This window comes from Alosa sapidissima, chromosome 4 (assembly GCF_018492685.1).
Source record: "Alosa sapidissima isolate fAloSap1 chromosome 4, fAloSap1.pri, whole genome shotgun sequence".
In the NCBI taxonomy this organism is placed as follows: Eukaryota; Metazoa; Chordata; class Actinopteri; order Clupeiformes; family Clupeidae; genus Alosa; species Alosa sapidissima.
The window spans coordinates 16,465,489-16,480,288 of record NC_055960.1 but is presented as its reverse complement, the minus strand read 5'-3'; the positions used below and the strand labels follow the sequence as shown (position 1 = coordinate 16,480,288).

Below are 14,800 nucleotides of genomic sequence, written 5' to 3'. Positions count from 1 at the left end.
CACACTGACATTGACATACTTGAGAGTGCAGACTTTCTCTCCCCCTTTCTCCTCTCCCCAATTGGGGCCTAAAATGAAAATGCACTGTTCTGTTATCCGAAGTCTTCTTCTTCTTCTTCTTCTTCACCAAATTTCTGCGTCTAATTCAGCTTCAACCGTTTAACGTAGAAACTTCGTTCAAACTTTGTAACGTAGGTCTTGAAAAGGACACTTGAGGAATGTATTTTTCACTTTTGTAAACTTTATACTTTTTTAGATATTAACAAAAAACAAGCTTATTTTTCCCCATAGACTTTGCATTAGCACTATGACATCACAATGGACTAACTAGAAATGCAATTCCAAGGAATTACCAGTGCATGAAAATGCTAAAGTTGTGATGTAAAATGTCATGTATCATAGTTAAAATAGATAATACAGAGATGGTTACTACGGTGATGCTAGGATAGACATGGTGGCTGCATAGCTTAATAAAAGTTGATAGTTTAAAAGTAGACTGTTTAAAAGCTGAATGTAGATAGTTTAAAAGTTGTTGATAGCCAGTAGATAGTTTAAAAGTTGTTGATAGACAGCTAGTTTAATAGATAGTTTATAAGTAGACCGTTTAAAAGTTGAAGGTAAATAGTTTAAAAGTTGTTGACAGACTGGAAGTTTAATGAATGTGTATAGGTAGATATTTGACGATAATTTGACGAAAGTTGGAATGGCTCTATAGTTTGCTAGCAGTTATGCTAAGATTTTTAACTATGCTAACCATGCTACTTAGCTAATGTTTTATAGCAGTGCTAGCAATGCTAACATGCTAACCATGCTACTTAGCTAACTTAGCTAATGTTTTCTAGCAGTTTAATGAATGTTGATATTCAAATAGTTTAATGGCTGTGTATAAGTAGATATTTGACGATAACTGAAAGTTGGAATGGCTCTAATGTTTGCTAGCAGTTATGCTAATATTTTTAACTATGCTAACCATGCTACTTAGCTAATGTTTTATAGCAGTGCTAGCAATGCTAACTATGCTAACCATGCTACTTAGCTAACTTAGCTAAAATGTTCTAGTAGTTTTGCTAAGCATGCTAACTATGCTAGCAATGCTAACATGCTAACTATGCTAACCATGTGATTTAGCTAACCTAGCTAATCATTTTTAGTAGTTATGATAACTATGCTAACTAGCATGCTAACAATGCTATAACTATGCTAACCATGTTACTTAGCTAACTTAGCTAATCATTTTTAGCAGTTTTGCAAAAAATGTTAACTAGCATGCTAACAATGTTATCATGCTAACTATGCTAACCATGTTACTTAGCTAACTTAGCTAATCATTTTTAGCAGTTTTGCTAACAATGCTAACAATGTTAACATGCTAACTAGCTACAGTGGGTAGGAGTCATAGTTGATGACAAGTAACAGTTACAATGGCTGAACAGTTAAAAAGTTCAGTAGTTTAAAGGGTTAAATTGTTTAACAGTGAAATGTTGTACTGAGGACTTTTATTTTGAAACAGTTTTTGGCAGAGGAAGCAGTTGAACAGGATGTGTAGTCTTAATAGGGCCAGTTTGTGTGCTTAAAGCCTGAGACTGGCAGTTGATCAAGGTGGCCTGAACACCTGCCATAGGATTCTAATTGCTTAACGGCCGTATTATGATGTCACAATCGGCAATGTTAAGTCTATGGGGATTTTTAAAAAGTTTTTCTTTAATAGTTTAAAAAGTATAAAAGTTTCAAAGTTGAAAAGACATAGCAGCTTCGTCCGTTTGAATACCTACGTTACAAAGTTTGAATGAAGTTTCTAAGTTAAACTGTTCAAGAGAAATAGCGTACGGAAAAAGTGGTAAGCGGAATAATAATAAGAAGTTGTTCCCTAGGAAGAACAGTACAGTGCATTTTCATGCACTGTAATTAACTTGATTTGCACCTGTATCAACTTCCAGCTGCTCAACTAGGACCCATCAAAGGGCCAGTTAAACTGATTGCACCTGTATCAACTGCTTTCTGCTTAACTAGGCCAACTCTCTCTGTGTCTCTCCATTCTACAAGGATATAAGGCACATCTGCCTATCAACATCCATTCAACTTTCTGTCTATCAACATCCATTACACTATCTACATTCAACTTTTAAACTATATACTCTGTCTCAGGCTTTAAGCATACAATCTGGCTCTCTTAAGACTACTATTTCCTCTGCCCACAACTGTTTCAAAATAAATGTCCTCACTACAATAATTCACTATTAAATAATTTAACTATTTAAACTACTCAACTATTTAATTGTTCAGCTATTTCAACTGTCAGTTTGTTATCAACTATGACTCCTGCCAACTGTTTCCAAATAAAAGTTTGTTTGGCATTTTATGTTCATATACAGTATGTTTATATTTTCATGCACTGGTAATTTCCTCGAAATTACATTTTCTAGTTTGATTCTGAAGTTGCCTTGGCTTCTTTTCTTTTCTATTTTCTTATTTATTTCCCTTTTTGTCCTTCCTTCTTGTTTTTCTTCTTTCTTTTTTGGAAGATGTGTGTGTGGAGGGGTTGTTCTTGTGTAAGGAGCATGACAGAACAGTGAGAGGCACAGGAGGATACTGCTCCACCATTTTTAGGGTGATGTGATGGAGGTTGTATTTGACTTTGCACTGGCAGAAGGGCCACGGGATGCCTTCAAGGGGTTCTATTATGGGTTTTAAGAAAGACTCTACTGTCAACCACACCCCCCCAACTGGAGTCACAACAGGAGATTAGTGAAAATGCTCATATTGTCAGTGTTTCATAGGTGATGCTAGCTTTTGTGGTGGAAAGAATCTCAGAACATTCATTCCAAAATCCATCTCATCTCTGATACATAAAAACACTAATCCAAAGGGAATCTGGAAAAACTCAAGGGAGCTCAATGATCCTTTCCACACATTTCCCTCCACCTTCCCCAGTAAGGTCCAAGGAGGGCACAGTAACAGTGTCTTGACTAACAAGACACCCCAGCACTACTCCTTCTAAAATAATGATCTTAATGTTGCCACTGCTGGTTAACCCCCCAAAGGAGCCTGCCTGTGTGGCTCTCATAAGATAAGTAAAAAGAAATGGACGTGTGATATATCTCCTTGTGAGGACACATTACAGCTCCCCACTCTACAGAGTGCCTGATGTCCAATCCTCATATGACATTTGCAGTGGCACAATTCAAAACAAAAAAGGCTCTGGGGAGAGCAAACAGATTTAATAAGGCCACATGTGGAAACGTGAACCCCCATGCCACCCCACCATTGCCATATTTGTAATCCCCCTTCTTTATACTTCTACTCAAGTGGTTTGTTTCCAGCTTTAGAGGGGTGTACAGCTTTAGAGGGGAGTACACACACTAACAGTACAGGCATGGTCTCAAGTCACAAAGCCACATGGGCTATAGTTCATCTTCCATCAGCTACAATGTAGTACTGGTCAAGGCCTCTTTGTGTCACTCATTTTGTGGCAAGGTCCTTTTAGTGGAAGCTTACAGGGGAGGATGGAGGAGAGCTCTGGACTCATCAGCATCTGAATCCAGATGCAACATAAGCTCCAACATTTTCCTTAGTCACAGAACAGACTAAAGCTAGATAAATGTGTTAAAAATGGCTAAAAATACAGTGTGAGCATTAACTTGGCAAATGGACAAATAATTCAAAATGGATTTGCAAACAGTGGCATAAATCATAGTGTAGTTCGGTGCAGTTCAATGCAGTGTCATATTACCCGATGGAGGACAATTTCAGAAGCTTGAGGTGTCCACTGCACAGAAAAGAAAGTGAAAAGTTGCAGGAGGTAATTTTCCATCCCAAAGTATTGTTCACACTTCCAGTGAATCACCTTGTCAAATAAATATAGTGGAAAAAGAAAGGGACTGTGTGTTCCCTCGTATTCCTCTCGTATCGCCGTGTGCAATCAGTGTCTCTCTCTGGGAGGAAATGGCTCCGCTCCATCAACATCAGTGTAAAGGACCACCGCAGCGAGGCTGGAACTGTCAGCAATGGCAGGGAGAAAGGAGGAGGAGAACCACAGCAACCGCAGGAACCCTGCCACCAGCAGGGACTAGAGGAGGCAGTCGTGCAGAGTTCTAGGCCTCTGTTCCGGAATGAGAAACTTGCCCTAAGAATTGTCAGTGAAGGATATTCAAGGTTACAGTATTGTGTTTGTTGTTGTTGTTGTTGTGATGAACTTCTCTCTTTTTCGCCAAACAAACATAAAAATAGAGGGACATCTATTTCATCTCAAGATGAAAGCTTTTAAAGATAGTGTGTTTACAAATGACATTGCTTTCCGAAAACTGCTTGTACCTGGCTAACCCACCACTGATGTTACTTTGACAACATATTGCTCTCCTCATCCAAATAAAACCTATGCACACAAGAAAACTTGTCAACGTATGACAAGTAAAATCAACTTATTAGTTGCAGTGTAGGAAAGAAAATAATTAAGTGAAGCCTACTTCAGCTTTTTCTGTGGGCTATGTTGATCTTTCAAAGTAGCTTATGAATTAAATGTGAAATATATAGGTAAAAGATGGCAATGGCCTACCATATCTTGAAAATAACATGTCAAGAGTTAGATAAGAGGATACATACCCTTTTCTGTGTGTGCAATAACCCAGTCTTACACCATTAGCCTAGCTTAGCATAATTCACTGGAAGTGGGTTGTTCCAGTAAGGCTATGGCTAGCCTATAGCTAAAAGGGAGCTAAAAGATGCATATAGAAAGTGCATGGGGTTTGATTTAATTCTGATGATATCCTTCCACAACGGAATCTTCACCTGAAACTACTCGTTCCTGATGTATCAGTATGATATCCAGGTATACAGGGCTACTTCTCTTGGCTTGTTGTAGATATGGTTGTGAAGACAGCAAGTTGCCAGGGCACCCCAGGATTAACACCAAGCAGTTTAAGATTGTGGTGTCCGACCGGCTTTAATAAACAGCCCTCAGCTCCTGCTGAGGAAATATTAGCAGATCCTAAGCGAGCTACGGCATACGCAGTCATAATGTAATCTGCTAAACAATTGCACAGCATGGAGGAAAGAAGCCCAGCATGCAATAAAGCTTCAGCCCACTACACTTAGCGTGAGAAGTGGAGCGAAGATTTCTTTAAGAGCCCAGCTAAGAAGTATCTTACTATTAGCTCCCCAAAAATGTGGAGTTGGGCAGAACAGCACAAATATCCCACCACATGCGTGTACAGCACATTAAACATTAATACACTATCCACCGAAAACACTGACTAAAAGTAGGGAGTGCAGAGCCACTGAAGTAAGGAATTTTTTGGAACGGCGAACCAAGGAAAAAAGCTGTATGTCAGGTGCTCGTCTAATTTTACATGCAGGTGGTGTGTGATGGTAGGCTGTCTGTTCAGGGTCCATGTTTATTTGAGAATCACCTGCCTAGCGGCACGGCTCCTATGCCAGGATCTGCTGAGGCTGAACAACAGAGCAACTTAGCAGCTGTAGCAGGAAATTAGGCCGCAGGTCTGAAACATGCCTTACACATTATAGGAACAAGCCAGCAGATTACAGAAGGCAGGGCTGTTTAGGAAAGCAAACATGTAAAAACGTATATGGTAATGCCGTCGTCCAGCACTCACTACAAAACACTCCAACGCATGGGCACCACAACAATGGAAAATTAATATATGCTAATTAAATTAAATAGTGTATGCCGTCACAATCTTGGAAAAACATGTACTCACACACACACACATTCATATGAGTCTAAATATTAACATTAACATAATAGTTTGAACACATGAGGCAACTCACTTCCTGGCTTGATTGATTAGTATTGCTATAAACTGCTTTTAGAGGGATTTAGAAAATTTGCTCTCACTCGATGTAGGTGGCATGACATTTGGTAATGACAAGGACCATGACATTTCAGTCAGCTCTATAAAAAGTTATTTTCACTCCATTCAATCTGTGCCCTGTGTGGTGTGGGTTATTTGCAGACCAGCTGATGTTTGCACCATACTCATGCTTTGCATTTCAACCAGGCCCCAAAGGTCTTGTTCTATTTCCGCTGTTTCTTATTAATTACTCTTAGGTGGAGGCTAACGGTGCTGTAAACAACACACAGGTGGGGCAAGGCTGCTTCTCCTCCCGCCTCTTCCTTTTCAGCTCCACTACTCACACTCACGTTCTATCACTCCTCGCTACCTTGGACTAGTTTTACTCAAGAAAATATATAATCTAATATATCATCTCTCTCTCTCTCTCTCTCTCTCTCTCTCTCTCTCTATATATATATATATATATATATATATATATATATATATAGTTTTATATGTCATCTTGTCAGCACTTAGCTGTCTGCGGTCTGGTTGTCTGTCTGGAGGTGAAAATTGGAAGTGGGAAAAAGAAAATCTTTCAATTGTTTGGCCTCTCTCTCATCTCCTCTCACTCTTTTGACACGGTGCTTTCTGTGAGGAAAGTGACGGTTGCACCTCAATTCCAAAACCCAATCACACGGCCAAGCGGAAGAGGAAAGAGATCAGCAAATCACAGTCAATTCTCCCCTTTGACAACAAGTTCCCTTCACATTCTCAGCACAGAGCGAACAAGTCCTGATAGACTTTTACCCTACTTTACAGGAGGTTACCTGAGATTACATGAGAATATCATATTATCAGATATTTCTTTGGTTTTAGAGCAAGGCCACAACTGAGTCATTGTGTGGTAACTCTGCTAAAGAAAAGACAATCAGCCTCTCCTTCTCCAAGTCTCCTTCTCCATCCAATGACAAATCCACTCAAATTTGTCTGGATGGAATTACTCATAGTTGAGGAAGTACCTATTGTCTCAGGCTCAGTTTAAGCTTTGTTGACTGACTTGACACCATCATTAAAAAAGAAAGTTGTTTGATTCAGAGCAATACAAAGTGACTCATCATCACCCACAGCTCCTCACTTTATATTTCAAAAGAATTTCAGGGGTAAAAACACAAATAGAATACATCTCTGCTAAATCCAAACTTCAGAAGAAAGATTGAAAGGTAAACTACAAAAACATTTTTTTGTTGCTTAAGTGATGCACAAGCTGGCAAGTGTTAGAAAGGGTAACCTACTCCTTGAGGAGGTTGGCGGTTGTTTATCTTGCCTCAATTATCACCCTGTGGGTCTAACTCACAGACAGACATTTAATAATTCAGCTGTTTTTCAGCTTGGCCCCTTCTAGTTTCAAAATGCGGCTTCCTGATATGCTTCAAACCACTGCATTCTGCACCTGATCAAAATGGAGAAAGTGTTGGGGGAGGGTTATTTTTTCACACCCATTCCGACTCATTAACACACACATGGGTGTCATGGGCCAGGAAGAAAGGCAGCCTGGCCCTGGATCAGTGTTTGATATTACTCTCTCTAGTGGTGAATTGTATGGCAGTGATGCACACACACATGCATATGTTCTCTCACTGTAAGCTACATTGACAAACTACATTGTGTGTGCGTGTGTGTGTGTGTGTGTGTGTGTGTCATTCTACTGTACTTTGCTGCATTATGGTGCCAGGATTTCACTATGCTATTAAACTCTGATAAGGAATTGACAGAGCAGATGCTAGCTTCATATGCTAACGTTTATCTTTCATCACATACTGAACCCCAACGGAGGGAGTAAACTCCCTAGAGGTCTGTCCTTGACTGCTTACCTTCCACATCAGTTTTGACCAAAGTGACATCCACGACACAGGGGCAGCATCACACAGCAGTCTATATGCTACCCCCCTGACCACACACACACACACGCAGAAGTGCCCAGCCAATGCCCTTGTCATCACAGTCATATTCCTCTATTAATTACCCTATAGGCATCAGGCGTATTAGCCCACTGTAGAGCATACAGGGCAGGCTGACACCTATCCTGAGATCAGTGGGGTCTGTCACGTAGTACCTCTCTTCTCTTTCTCTCCACTTCTCCTTCTCCACCTGTGCTGGTGTTGCGTAGGTGCACCGTGATGCCGTGACTGCAGGCTACGCCCTATTTGGGCATCATTAACAGCAGCCATTTATAAAGCAGTGGCTAAATATACACGCGCCGCTTAATTAAAAGTCGGGCATCTGTAATTGAAGCGAATCCCAGTTTTATGGGATGAAAGAGTAATTACTCCCCCAACACCTTGTAGCTCATCTCTCTCCTTCTCTATGTGTCTCTCTCTTTCTTCTCTCTCTCTCTTTCTGCCATTCTTTCTTCCTGTGTGTACAAAAACGAGCCCGCCAGTGGTTGAAGGGTATCCTCTCAATTACCTTCGCTGCTCTCTGCAAAGGTTTAAAACAAAGGATTTTCTGGCTTTACGTGATGTGGCATATAAACGGCTACGGGGTGTTGACAAAGACGTTTCCATGGCTTGATGGGCTAAGCCTCAGTGTGTGTGCGTGTGTGTCGGTTGGTCGGTCGGTCAGTTGGTGTGTTTTACAACAGCCACTCCTCCCGTGGAGGTCAAAGACACTGGGCCTCGCTCTGTGAGAACAAGACTCTGGGGAAAAAAAAAAACTTTTTGTGCGGCTGTGGCTCTCCATTTAAATTATCCTCTGAATGCTGATTAGACGTCACCGGATGATGGAGGTCACATCATTAACCACCTTAAATCATGTGCTACCGAACTGCAATTATGCGCGCCATGGAGTTGAAGGGGGTGTGGATTGTGTATGTGTGTGTCGGAGGAGGGGGTGAGAGACTACCAGATAAGGTGACAAGTGATAAGGTGAATACTGAGGGGGGGGGGGGGGGACTTCAAGAGCTTCATTAGTGCCCTTTATCAACAACAAAAAAGTTACTTTTTATAGAAGTGTACTTCTCCTCGCTTGGCATAATAAGATGTAATTTCAGATCAAGACAAATCCACTTTAGATTTTTCCAAGCGACAGGTATGACGCCTGGCAGAAAAATTCTTTTAAGCATACACAATCTGATTAAATGCATAATGGACCTTAATTAACGGGTCAATTTAAAAAGGGAAGGGGAGCTGAACAATGGGAATGAACACCATGTGATTTGGTTGAGGTGCTATGACTATACTCACCAAGGGAGAGAGCTGCCAGGCTTCTTACGATTCCACTTTCCAAATTGCGTCGTTAATTGATCTAATTACTCGCTCAAGTGAACTAATCAGGGAGTGCTTCAAGGTCATTTGCGGCGACATGTCAGTGAGCGACGGGAACAGGTATGTTGGTGGCGGGGTCTGGGGAAAAGCAGCGCAATCAATCAAAATGTCACAGTCTGTGTGATAAAGCTCCATCTCACTGGCATCCCAGAGGGGCAGAGAAGCGGCTGCTAGAGATAGCACAGACTTAGAGGGGCTGAGTGACTCCAGTGGTCAGACGAGAGAAAGACAAAGAAGAGAGAGAGAGAGAGAGAGAGAGAGAGAGAGAGAGAGAGAGAGAGAGAGAGAGAGAGAGAGAGAGAGAGAGAGAGAGAGACTAGCCTGGATGTTGGGGAGAGCATAAAGTAGGCTAACTGGTGCGCTGATGCAATCTTATCAAACTCGCAGAATGAAAAGACTCCCAGCTCCAGAGGCTACAACTGGAACTGGCAAATGGCCAGATTCATTTGATTCCATTTTCAACTGCTTGTGCTGCTAAGTAAGTCAGTAAGAGCTGGCAAAGAGGATGTGAATGAATGTGTGCAAGGATGTGTGAATGAAGGCATGCATGCAAAAACAGGAACGACTAAATGAATGAAACATGTGTAAACTGTCCAAGTTTTTCTTTTTTTTTTTTTTTTTATGGGGCGCAAGTGCCTGAGGGCATTTCAATATAATTATTACTAACTGATTGAAGACACTCTGAAAGAGCAGGGAGCAGCCATGGCAAAGTTCCCTCTATGTTGTGTGCATGATAAAGAGCAGAGGAGTTTCACCTCATTCAAAGTTGGGCCTTCAGAAAGCCACCGAGTGATTGAATTCCTTGGCAGGGATTCATTAAAATGATAATTCTTATTTATGAAGCCCTTTAAAAAAATTAAAATACTCGCTGAGTACATCTTCCTATTAATTAACTTTTTCTCTCATTTTCACTCCTCTCTCTCTCTCTCTCTCTCTGTTCCTTTTTTCCCTCTAACCGGTGAACTTGGCACACTAATAGGTTATGAATAATTCTGTTTCAGCTTGGATAGCAATTAGCCACAATGCTACGGGCCATTCTTTTCCCCCCAGTAAGGATTTCAAACTCACAAACTCTCTCATCTCCCTCTCTTTCTCTATTTCTCCCCCCCCCACACACACACACAAACACACACACACACACACACACACACACACACACACACACACACACACACACACACACACACACACAAGCCACAGAGTAGCGTACACTCTCTCTTCTGCTCCTCGGCACTAGAAGGGCCGCAGGAGTCTCCAGGAGAAGCTCCAGACCTCATTGATAAGGGTCTCCCCACCACCGGCGTCAATGGCAGCAGCTCCTTTCCCACACGGGCTTCCGGAATGCTCTGTCAGCTGCAGCAGCAGCAGCAGCAGGAGCAGAGATGGAGCTGGGAAGAGCCATTTGATGCTGCTGGCCATTTATACAAGCCAAATCTTGGAGGGTAGTGGGGATGGTGGGGGGGGATCCTGTCAGGGAGTTCTCTGTCAAGCCAGCAGTGTGTGCACACACTGATCGCCCACAGGAACAAAAATTCACATCACTGTAGTTCTGTGGGTTTTTTTTAATAATATTATTTTTTTTATTCTTTAATACCTTAGTCAAAAATAGACAGAGCTGATAATTGGCTGCAGCTGATATCTTTGGTATGCTGCTGGACTTCTAATGGGCAGGAAGTGCGAGCCAGATGCCAGCGAGCGGAAACTTGTTAATTAGCACAAAGACATCCCTGCTGGCGTTTGATGATACTTTCTGACAGACACCAGGAGACGTTTGAGACAGTGTGTTGGCTGACCGTATCAGAGTTAGAACAGACAAAAAACAAACAAAGACAAAAGCCAAGTCACAATTACCCACTCCAAAGTAAAGTGAAATGAGTTCCCCCATTACATACATACTGCTGTCTAAGTCCTTTAACTTTCCAACTCTTTGCTACTCTCCGAGACAGTAATCGATTAGCGGGGAGATTGCACAGCGTCAGGCAGAGGGAGGCAATTGAGCAAGTCTTTTTTTAATGACAAAAAAAAGAAACAACTCAAAATGCACTTCAAAAACAACACTCCTCCTCTGCTGCTGCTGCTTTTTTTTTGGGGGGGGGGGGGGGTTGGAGAAGATTATCTGGTTTATTTATATGTTTTCACACTAGAACTCTTTTGGTGTGTTAGCCTGCATACTAGCCGGTGTAGGAGAGGGGGAGAGAAAAAAAAAGAGGGCGTCTTGAAAAGAATCTCGCGCTGCCGCCTTGCGTCGGGCACCCAGAGACAAAGCCTATCAGCGTGGTACTCCAACCACGCTCCGCCACGCCTCCCACCCTCGCCCCTCGACGCCACTCCTGAACGCCGCGGCCGTTATCGCAGCCGGGCAGACCGTGCCACCGGAGCAACCCCCTTTACGCTGGAAGAGGCTCATCAGCCAAAATGGCAGGGAAATGAGAGGAAGAAAATGGGAGAGGAAAAGAGGAGTGCAAATGCTGCCATCTTTGCATTTTGCAGAGGCTGCCCAGAGCTGAGTCACTACTTCTCTCTCTCTCTCTCTCTCTCTCTCTCTCTCTCTCTCTCTCCCTCTCCAAACAAAGAAGAAGGGGGGTAAGGGGCGAGGGGCAGGGATGGAGGCTGGAAGGAAGAGAGGAGGAGGAGTGGTGATGATGATGAGTGGTGATAACAGGACGCTGGCGTTCCAAGAAGGACGATGTGTGTTCCTGCAGACGTGATGCAGAAATTACAGGCTCGTGTGCGGCGAGCAGACTCGTCTATGCATGCTCATGATGATCTCATTACACCTCCACTTGCCCTGCCACTCCTGTTTACTTGAGCTGTCTGAGCAACTATGCCTGCTGGCTACAGACTATGTCTCTAGTGTGTGTGTGTGTGTGTGTGTGTGTGTGTGTGTGTGTGTGTGTGTAACACTCACACATTAAAATAACCCACGTAAAACTCTGCAGTACAGAAGTCAAAGCAGCAAATAAAAATGCAAAAATGCATAACAATCACAGCATTTATTTGTTTAATTGTAATTACCCCTATTCCAAAAACATACTACATTGACACATAATCCATTCACTGTACACAACATGAATCCGGTGAGACGACACATCCCAGATGAATAGGACTGGAGAGCGAGATTGGTCATAATAGTGCACTATTGATCAGAAACAGCGGGATGCTGTCTCACAGGTGTTCAACACATGCACAGACACCAGGGTATCTGCACATTTTCCAAGTGCAAATTTAAAGAATTTTAAGACCTTTTCAAGACATCTAAATGGAAAAATTAAGACTATACTGTACCACGGCAAAAAAGATACAACTTAAAACTGTTTATGCAATAGTTTTTTTTCTACTAATTTTAAACAACCAACCCCATTTGGGATGTCTACAGAAGTTACCAAATATATTTTGGTGAAAGAAAATAATTGTGTGTGAATTACCTTCACAGCTCAATGCCCAATTTTAGGGTCTGGACTGCTTGCTTTTGAAGCTGACTTCTGATATCTGGCTGTGCTACTGGCTGAGGCTGACTGTTCTTCACCTGTGTCTGTAGTAGCCTAGGCTACATGCCAAACATGTGTACTGGACTGGATTCCCTTATTTTTTCAAAGGTAGACTAAGCTATTTAAATATTGTAATAGGCCTACTAATAGGCCTACTAACTTAGGCATCTATTGTCCCATATGCAGCACAGCACATCAAAGGTAATACATTTTGCATACCAGTTGTATTTAAACCAACCAAAGCTTGACTGAAACATTGTAAACCATTGACTTGTTTTAAAAAAATGTATGGGAAAAGTTAAAAACCCTCCTGGCATGTTCCTGCTGAAAAACTGCTGGTTTCATCTCAATCACGCAGGTAATATGAACTCACTTACAGATGCGTTTTTTTTTTATGTAGCCAGTCGCCGACATTCTTTCGCCGCCAACTTTTGCGAAGTACTGGGAAAGGCTGGCAAGCAAGCTGCAGACCGATATTACAGGTAGCCTACCTGAGGTAGTAGGTGAGGTAGTAATATTATAATATAGGTAGTAATATTATAACTTAGGCAGATATTTACTTAGGCTAAGCCAGCAAAACACGCTGGAAAGATGCAAACAGATACACTTAATGTGTATTTCCTCCCGATTGAGAAAACGTTTGTTTTCTTTTTCTGTCGGTCCATGGTTCCTTCATAAATTGCGCAGCAAATTATCAGATGAGTGACAGAAGCACCACACATAATTTGACCAGCAGTTGCGTCCATAGTTTGTGAAACGATGCTGCGTCCGAGCAAAGATTCTATAAGCCCAGCGCAACTCCAAAAAGGAGGACAAATGAGCGTCCGGCTTTGAGGCTTTACCTAGGCCTACGTATCTCTCACGCCTCGACTATACCACGAAAACGTAAGGCATATTTTTACATATTCTTACCATTTTCACACCTTTGACGACCCGTGAAAACATCTTCACTCTGCAACCACTACACTTCCTTCAGTAGCCTTATAGTCACTATACATTTCCGTTTAAAAAAAATACACGAAACCAGATGGAGACATTTCACTCGCTCTCTCACACTCACTGGCGGTCCCATACACAAATTTAATACCTCCTTTTCGAAAATTCAAGACATTCCAGACAATTTAATACTTTTCTAGGCCTTAAAAACCGAAAGTTGCATTTAAGACTTTTTAAGACTTTTTAAGGACCCGCGGGAACCCTGGACACAGACACACACACCCACCCACACCCACACACACACACACCCACCCACACCCACACACACACACACACACACAGAAACACACACTCACACCTCTAACCTGCACACATGAATGAGTGTGAAAGATAGTCTCAGAGGTACTCACACATGACGGTGAGAAAGACGTTCCCTGAGGCCAGGACCACCTTCTCCCTGGTGGCCCGGTCGTAGATGCCCACGTGGCATTCGTAAGGCCCGTTGTCCGAGATCCGCACTTCTGGAAGCCTGCAATGAAAGACAGAATCAGTGTGTATCACTGACACTCTTTTCACCTGCATTTAATGAGTAGAATCAAACAAGCTACAAAAATCTCTTCATCTAAACAACTGTAATAAAAACGGAACGTGACATTTTTGGGCACTTATCGGGCATCTATTTCGGCAGAGATGCGCGTGCGCAAGGCTTCACGACACCAACCTTGCTCCAGCGGTGAGATCACAACACATGATTAACACATGTATTCACAACACACCACGATTGGCACAATGTATTCACATGTCACCTTTTTTACCGCGGAAGGGGCGGGATATGTGTAGACTACTGCCATATTAGCATTACAAACGAACCCCAGGCATTTCTATGGAGGATTTTTTGAGTGCTGCGTCTCCTCATTAGAAAGTCTCTGGTAAAACTTCACCACTGGCAAGCCACTACAGCATTTATATGGTCTTCCTCATACATTTTTAATTCCTGTCAAATAGTTTAAAGTAAGTGCCAGCTAATAGGCTTCCAGACGACAGGCTAGTCAATTCAACACTTTTACATTAATAGTGGAGGCGATATTAGCTCTTGAAATTGAGATCCTGAATCACTGTGTGACTTTGACAAATGGGTCAAAGGTATTTATTATGCTATCCTGGAATAATCAGATGAAGACACAACAATCTGAACAATCTAGAACAATCTGATGACAACAGCTTGATAGAGGGGCTATCTGGTAAAAATGCATTTCTGTCT

The 14,800-nt window shown here is 42.1% G+C and overlaps 1 protein-coding gene across 2 annotated transcripts in view; it reads right to left on the bottom strand.

Annotated features, from left to right (window-relative positions):
- Positions 1-14,800, bottom strand: part of igsf21a (immunoglobin superfamily, member 21a) — a 208,573-nt gene that overhangs the window by 56,313 nt on the left and 137,460 nt on the right. For both annotated transcript variants that reach the window (XM_042090358.1, XM_042090359.1), the window contains exon 4: positions 13,950-14,068. In XM_042090358.1, coding sequence (XP_041946292.1) covers positions 13,950-14,068 — 119 coding nt within the window. The remainder of the gene's footprint in view (positions 1-13,949; positions 14,069-14,800) is intronic.